General features: G+C 39.5%; 1 protein-coding gene across 1 annotated transcript in view; it reads left to right on the forward strand.

Moving 5' to 3' along the window:
- Positions 1-7,657, forward strand: part of CD109 (CD109 molecule) — a 136,389-nt gene extending 128,732 nt beyond the window's left edge. Inside the window, exons 32-33 of the mRNA XM_043890530.1 lie at positions 602-704; positions 2,672-7,657. Coding sequence (XP_043746465.1) covers positions 602-704; positions 2,672-2,850 — 282 coding nt within the window. The 3' untranslated portion in view covers positions 2,851-7,657. The remainder of the gene's footprint in view (positions 1-601; positions 705-2,671) is intronic.
- Positions 7,658-8,434: the final 777 nt, after the last annotated feature.

An 8,434-nucleotide genomic window follows, 5' to 3' on the forward strand; every position in this document is an offset into this window, starting at 1 on the left:
TTGACTTTTCGCTTCCTGCTAATTGGTATGTAATGAAATGTTTGAAGGAATTTATTAATTTCAGATTCCTTAACCAGTATTGTTTGCCAGATTGGCATTAAGTACCTTTCCTGGAGGCAAAGAGGCTGGCCTTTTGTACCCCATCTTGATCAGTTACTGGTTGGGAACTGCACCCCCCCTTACTCTGAGGTTACTTCACTTCATGGATGACGTGGCTCCCGTGAGCTGAGGGTGATTCTCCAGAGAAAGGGACTGGGGTGAGTCAGTAGCAGCAACCAGGATGGAGTGCAAGGCTGAGAGAAGGGTTTTGCTGAAGCACCAAGGCCAGGGGCATGCACCTTGGGCTCCTGCATCCTTAACCATTCTAATTCTCGGTATCTGTTTCGGTAAAATGGAAGTAAGAACCATACTGATCATGCAAAGATTGTTTTACAAAATAAATGATGTGATTTATGTCAAGTGCTTACCACAATACTGGGTGTGTAGAAATGCTGCCTGAACGTTAATTTCTATAACTGTTTGATAAATGATAAGAGAAAGAAATGTCTTTTATCATGAACACAGTCTGCCACCCCTTTAAAAATCTTCTGTATTTTTCAAGGTAAATGAAACCCAGTTTTGTGTTGATATTCCTGCTGTGAGAAGCTTTAGAGTGTCAAATACACAAGATGCTTCAGTGTCCATAGTAGACTACTATGAACCAAGTAAGTGTGTTGTGGAGTCCCCAGTACTTTCGGAGTTAAGCCAGGCTTTCATTCATTCAAACTGGCCGTCTATTGAATTAGGTTCGTGGGGGAGGGTGTAGTTGCGGGTAGTGAAGGAGGTGGTGCAGCAGGAGGTGAGCTTTCCATTTAAATGAAGACAATTGATAATTTACAAAATATAATCACAAGGTAGCATTTTGCATTTATTAAAATGATGTTTTTGCTCATAATATTTAAGGTTTTCAACTCACAGTTAAAATTAAACAACAACAACAAAACTGACACAGAGAATCCAGTTATGTTCCGTTTCCAAGGTTCTTCTCTTGTTCCAAGCACCCACTCCATCTGGTTCTGGTTTTAAAACAAGACTTCTTCAGGAGAGAATGTGAACACCATCCGTGTTGGCAAACCTCAGTGAGATTTAGCTGTTTCTTCACTGAGGGAGTCTTGTTTTGCTAAAATGTATTTATTATAACAGATTTTTTTTTTATCATTTCAAGAAAAATATAGTCTGAAAAATAACTTGAGCTTCTTTGATTTTACTGGTAACTTTTACTTTATAAAATATTAGAAATTTATTATGTGAAAGTAGAGATCTGGTTTGGAGATCATCTAAGCTGATCAGGACCAGTCTCTGTTCAGTCAGGGAGTGATTTTTTGTCAGTGTGAGACCTGCAGGCTCACATTTCTGCTTGTAATCACATTCGTCCTGAATAAGCACTCCTAGTGGCTCCGAATCATCAGAATGCATGAGAATCGTGAACATTTTCATGTCCCAGGCAGCTGTAGATAATTACACTTTAGAGTATGAGGAACCTGTCCGCATGGTTGGGAGTCTGCAGGGTATTCAAGAGGTAGCACCACCTTGCTCTCCTTCTAAGTCAACAAGCCAGTTCCTCTCTTCTTTTGCTTCCTGTTGGAGTTGGGGTAGAGCATTCACCCAGTTTTTGTGGGACATTAAGGGGACAAACTGATGCAGCATTTTTTTTTTTTTTTTCTGATGAAAGGATGAAAGACTCAGGTAGAGACTCAGTGACAAAATAACAAATTTATCCAAATTTGTTATTTAATAACCTAGTTGAAAGATTCTCCAATTGATATTTCTCAGGTGTATGGAGAATATTTTAAACATTTAAGAAGCAAAAAAGATTCAGTCTCCGTAAAGTTTTTTTTTTTTGTGGAAAATGACTTATGTATTGGGGGGCATTTAAAATGAAAACATGGGTAAGATCACGATAATAAAACCCATTTTGAAAAATGCTAGAGTCAGAAAGCATATTTATAATATTTAAAACAATGAAAAACCATGATGGAATTTGAAAATAGAAAGTTTCTTAAAAACTGTAAAAATAAAAATCATTTATGCCTTGTAGTAAGTTTATTATAATCTATTGGTGCTTTATATAGTTTTAAAAATGTTAGCTTGTACTATAAAATTTACTCAAGTTCAGTAGTTTTAGAGACTATGTGCTTAACATTTTAAGACGCTGGAACAAGGCGTCACACAGAGTTCTTTTCACATTTTTGCATTTTAAAATAAAGTCCACGTAAATATTTCTCTTCAGTAGTTCTAATGATTAGAACTTTACTTGAAGGCATAGAAAATATCGTCCAAAAATGAAGTCTCAAGGAGGCTAAAACACCCTCAAGGTACAGCCTTTCCCTTTCCAGGAAGGGTTTCAGGTTGCTCTTGACCTGAGCCGTGCAGCTGGGGTCTGTTTTTTCCTCTTTTAATGCCGGCCAGCTGCTGGTGGTACAGAAATTGCACTTGAAAGCACTGTTTCTCTCTTGGACTTGCTTCGCAGTTTGGGCTCCTGGCAGTTTTGCTGTTTTTCTTGTAAAGAAAAATAAGATTATGTGAAGAACGGAAAACTCAGAAAAGTGTATCGAAAGGCTCTTAAGTTTTGGCAGAGTACCCGTTTGCAAACGCAGGAGGCATCTAAAGCGACGTCTGCCTCTTTGAACAGGGCGGCGAGCGGTGAGAAGCTACAACTCCAGGGCGCAGCTGACCTCCTGTGACCTCTGCGGGGACGCGCTCGCCTGTGGCCCCTGCGCCCGCGCGGCCCCGGCCCGCCTCCCGCGCCTGGCCGCCCGCCTCCTCCTGCTCGGCCCCGCGCTTCTGCTCTCCTTGCAGCCTTGGCCTTGATTTGTTTCCTGAAGACTCCATGAAACACTTGCATTTCCAAAAGCCACACGTGACTGTCTTGTCGTCATAATCAGATATGACCTCTGTTTGGAAAATCAATGTTTTTCTCTTTATGAGTTGGGAGGCGGGTAGAAGTGGGGGAGATGTATTAATAACAACAGGTCCTTGTGTGTGTAGCTGCATAGATCTTTTCTTTCCCCCCTGACTTCTGTGTGGAACAAAAAAATAATTATTGCAGCTGTATTCTTTTATTTTCCCCTCTTAAAATTTTTTAGGATTTTTTTGGAGGTGGTGTTTTCTCCAGAATAAATGCATTATTTTAGATGATTCTTTTCATTTTTTAGAAGAAATGAGTGAGCCTGGATTCTTAAGCACTGCTGTATGTCAGTCTCTGCTTTAGTAGTAACCGTGAAAAGGCCCAAGGGAAGAGCTTGTTCTGTGCCTTCCCTATCCACCCCAAACCCCTGCCCACCCCACCCACCCCAGCCGCCTCAGTGCTGTGCTGAGCTAAGTTGCTTCAGCCCTGTCCGACTCTTTTTGATCCTATGAACCTGCCAGGCTCCTCTGTCCATGGGATTCTCCAGGCAAGAATACTGGAGTGGGTTGCCATGCCTTCCTCCAGGGGATCTTCCCGGCCCAGGGATTGAACCCCCGTCTCCTGCATTGGCAGGCAGGTTCTTTCCCACTAGTGACCCCCTGGGAACCCCATGGTCTCTACATCTTTCTTGATCAGATATAGTGTTTTTCTTTAGGATGGACGTGGTGATTTTTATTTTTTTTTTAAGGAAAATGATGTTGTTCCACTCCAGATGTAGTCGCATACCCCATCCCTTGCTTTTTGCCTGTTTTCCCTCTGGAGGGAAGCAGAGAGACTGGGCTTTGCTGTGCTGCCCATGGCTCAGAGGTTGGGGTCACTGGGAAGTGATCAGAGGAGCCCTGGGTGATCTTCTCTGTGAACCCAGCCCCACACGCAGGATTGTTCAGGCTGTGGGTCAGAGAGCATTGCCACATGTGCCTTGTGGGACTTGGACAAGAAGATCCTAGACCAGGAGACACATGTGACTAGTCATGGGGGATGCTCAGTTGGAAAGTGAACGTGTTAGTCACTCAGTCGTGTCCGACTCTTTACGACCCCGTGGACTGTAGCCCACCAGGCTGCTCTATCCATGGCATTCTCCCCAAGATTGCTGGAGTGGGTAGCCATTCCCTTCTCCCAGGGATTTTCCCAACCGAGGGCTTGAACCCAGGTCTCCTGCATTGCAGGAGGATTCTTTACTATCTGAGCCACCAGGGGGACACAACCAAATCCTGCACAAGATGCAGCGGACTGACCTCCCTGTGGTCTGGGAAAGAAGCTGGGGTTTGATGGGGGTCAGAGAGGTGTGAAGCACTGTACAGTGTTGGCCAGGGTCTTGTGGAACCTTCTAGATTCAGGTGTCTGAGTGTCAGACCACCAGCTGTCCACTGACATCTAATGCTTGCTTTGAACCTTACAGAAGATTCTTGAATTTTGAGCATCTGGCTCATTGGTTACCTGGTATTCAGAAGGATAATACTCATTTATGTGAGTGAAGTTTTAAAGAAAGATTCCTTTCTTTTCCCTTTCCTGTTTGTCTTCTTTTCTCACCTCTTTCTTTTTTCATTCTTCCTTCCCTTCTTTCTTTCTTCTTTCCTATTGAAAAATATTGAAATATCTTAGATACATCAAAAAATGTAAAGATCTTTTACTAAATCCAAAAAGTGGTTTAATTTTACTCCTGAACTCAGCATTTATCTCAAGGGGATGTAGAAATGTAATTGTCATGGGCTCCAAAGAAGCTGTGTTATACTATTTTCAGCTGTTTAAAAATAAATCCAAAATTAAAACATACAAATAATATATTTTAAAGTGAATTTTGAAAAGAATATTTTTATTTTAGTGAATTTAAAGAAATTACAGTGGAGTGGATATTCATGGATTGCTTATGGATATTTTGGACACAGAGGTAGGAATTACTAATATTTAGGCTTTTAAAGCTTAAATCCTGAATGTAGAAAATAGATCCTTAGAGGATGGTCTATGGAGAGAGAGCAGTTAAATAACAAATATATAATTTTCTTGTATATACTTTCAAGTGGGGAAAAGTTTTTAGTTGTGTTACCCCTTTGAAACAGTCTGATCCGAAAAAGACACTTGGGTTTGGGCTTTCATGTGTGGGATTTTTGGCTTTTATATATTAGGACTTCTTTGGAGGTGAAAGTATCTTAAAATGAACTCGGAGGAGGGTATTGGCAAAGGATCCCGCTTCCCCTACCCCGCTGCCCAGAGAAACTCAGACTACCCATCAATAGCTTTCGATTCTATAGCTTATATACTGTTCATTCCAGACTTCAAGTATAGAATCTTAGGAAACACAAGAATGAAAAGCCGTTGAAAGATGGTGTACATTTTAAAAAATGTATTTCCTCTTTTAAAAACTAGAGATCTGATTTTTTTTGTGTGTGAATTATTTCAGAGTTTTGGGTTAAACACTCACCTTGTAACTAATATTTTAATGTATTAAAAATACATTACAGATGTATTAAAACATATTGAAGGTGAGGAGGAGGATGGGATTGAGGAGGAAGAGCAGGAGGGGACGCAGTGGGGAGGGGCGGTCCATGGTTGGAGGTGCGCGGGCAGAGGGGATGCCTGCGTCTTCCCCCATCACGCCGCTCGGAGGCAGCCTCTGTGACAGCCGTGGGCTAGGATGAAGAGGGTCCAAAAAAGCCACAGGTGTCTGGGTTAAAGGGGAGCAGTAGTAGTAGGAATTGACGTTATTAACTCTTCTTCACATGCTGTGAGTAACAGTTAGAAACCTTGTTTTGCCTTTTATTTTCCTGATGGTGAAACTTCTCCAGTGCCCTCAATTTCATTTACTGATATAAATCTGAAGTCTCTCCTTCTTTCCTGCTGAGTGGGAACCTCATTATTAAGACACCAGCATATGTTGCTTCCAGTTTTGACTGGCCAGGGGTTCCAGACATGGAATGTTGAGAATAACTAGTAGCCACATGAATTCAAGGACAGATCAACACTATTATATTTGGTTTCAACACGTTACTGCCTTCAGTTATAATTCTAAAAAAGTAATTAAAACCCATTAAAATATGTTGGGTCAATGAAAAAATTCCTTTTATTGTATTGGCCTATTATACTTTAGTAAGATTTTAAAAATACTCTAACAATAACTTTGGTTTAGTATTTTGGTTATATTATAATCTGTGGAACATTGTGTTAAAATCCAGATATATGCTTGTTGCCTAACAGTTTGTTGCTTACATATGCAATGCTGTTTCTACATGTGGGAATTTTCAGAGTTGTACATAGCATAATTCTCCCTGTTTCCATTTTTTGAGCCCGAGTGTAGTAATTTTTTTAAAAAAGGTTATATTTAACCATAATTTCTTTTTATGTTAAATTTAGTTACAAATATTCTGGCAACAGAATGCTAGTAATCTTTATTTTGATTATTTTGATCCAGTTCAGTTATTCTGATATCATTCATTTTGATGTCATTCAACATTTCTGACCATCCAGTTTTAAAAATTGGAGCTATGATTTTTCTTTATCATTCTTTAAAGGAGCCATTTTATTAGTCTTCCAGCATGTAATCTGGAGTTTTTTTGTAACAACCTCATTTCTAATTTGCTTTATTGAAGTTTAATACTGATTTTTATAAAAATATGTTGTAAATAGCTCCCTGACAAGGTTCTTTATCATAAAGACAGTACTTACTTGGAGTTCATCAAGTAGCTCCCATGGGTCCTGGTGCCATTACTTATTCTTGGGTGCATCATTTTCTTGCATTTTGTAAATTTGAGACAGTTAGTGGACTGACTCTTGGAGAAGCTTCAGAACCTTATATACCAGAAGAGGCTTCCATTAGAAGAATATTCTATTTTTTGTTTGTTTTTAAATTCCAGTAAAGCATAGCACATTTAAGAACTTAAAAATTTCCTGTCATCTACTCAGTTGATATTCATGTTAATATTAAATGTCTTAAGCTGTGTTGGGAGTAATTTGAGGTGCAATTATTTTTATCACTACTTTCTTCAGGAAACTAAGCAATAAATATACATTTTTAATAAAGAATATATCAATTGTGGGTAGGCTTGTTTCAAAACTATTTCTAGCCATTGAATTGTGTTTTCATGTGCCTCATCATAAGACAGTGCCACATGCATCATTCCATGAAATGTTGCCTTTTCATTTCAATAGTTATAATGCAGAAAAATAGACATTTCCTGGGTGATTTCTGAGTTTCTCACTTCACAGGACACTTACACAATGGTATGTGTGTGTCTTTGTAATAAAGATGATGTTAATACATATTTAAGAAAAATTCTGTGTCACGAGACCATGATTTACCTCTCTTCTGTCAGGGTATTGAATCAGTGGTAGAGGATAGTTCCATGTTCCACTTATAGATCTTTAAGATTTATCTTTGCTATAGTTAATAGAATGTGGCTCCATTCTGGTCCTTCAAACCTTTATGTTTTGGATTTCTACTGAGGTGCAGTTGATGTGGTAGAATCAATTTCTTTTGTACACAGTAGGCTTTATAAAATTTTATTCATAAATCTATTTTAAGACCTTGTTTGCATATAAGAAGGATACTATTGAAATAAAACATTTTCACAGAAACTAAAGCTTTATATATTGAACCAGGGTGATTCTGAAAGCTTAAATTTTAAATGTTAGAGTATTGTTATATTGTTAATTGTACTTGATTATGTATTCAATAGAAAATCATGGTTTATCAATAAAAATGAAAATTTCCATCGATTTTTAACTGGTGCTGTTTTTATTTTATATCATATGTATAGCACATCTCTTTTACCTAAATCTATTTAATGGGGAGGAATGGGATGTCTGAGAGTAGATTTGAGGGGTGATTATTGTGTTAGATTTTGACATAATGAAAGGAGAGAAACTTGGCCACCAGTAGCCTTCACTTCCCTCCTCATTCTTTGCACTTGGAGTGGGATGTGTGAAGAGGTAAGTGATATACAAGTGAAAGATGTGAGGTGAGGACTCACTTAGCTTCTGGAAATTATGCAGAAATACAGAATGCACGGACTTCCCAGATGACACTAATGGTAAAGAATCTGCCTACAGATGTAGGAGACATGAGAGATGCAGTTTTGATCCCTAGTTTGGGAAGATCCCCTGGAGTAGTAAATGGCAACCAGCTTCAGTGTTCTTGCTTGGAAAATCCCATGGACAGAGGAGCCTGGTGGGCTACAGTCCATGGGCCACAGAGTCGAACATGGCTGAGTGACTGAGCACATAGAATGCTCAGTTTGTTTACCCAGGAAAATGGAGGCATGGACTCTTGCATCCGCAGACCAACATTTCAGGTTTATTTTCCTGATTTCTCCTTGGTGTTAACACTTTTCTTGCCACAAATTTTCTAGGCCTCTGTGAAATGTTAAAGATAGCATGCATGCCTACACAGTCCGACTCTTTGGGACCCCATGGACTGTGGCCCTCCAGGCTCTGCTGTCCATGGAATTTTCCAAGCAAGAATACTGGAGCCAGCAGGTATTGCCTACTCCAGGG

The sequence above is a fragment of the Cervus elaphus genome, chromosome 28 (assembly GCF_910594005.1).
Source record: "Cervus elaphus chromosome 28, mCerEla1.1, whole genome shotgun sequence".
Lineage (NCBI taxonomy): Eukaryota > Metazoa > Chordata > Mammalia > Artiodactyla > Cervidae > Cervus > Cervus elaphus.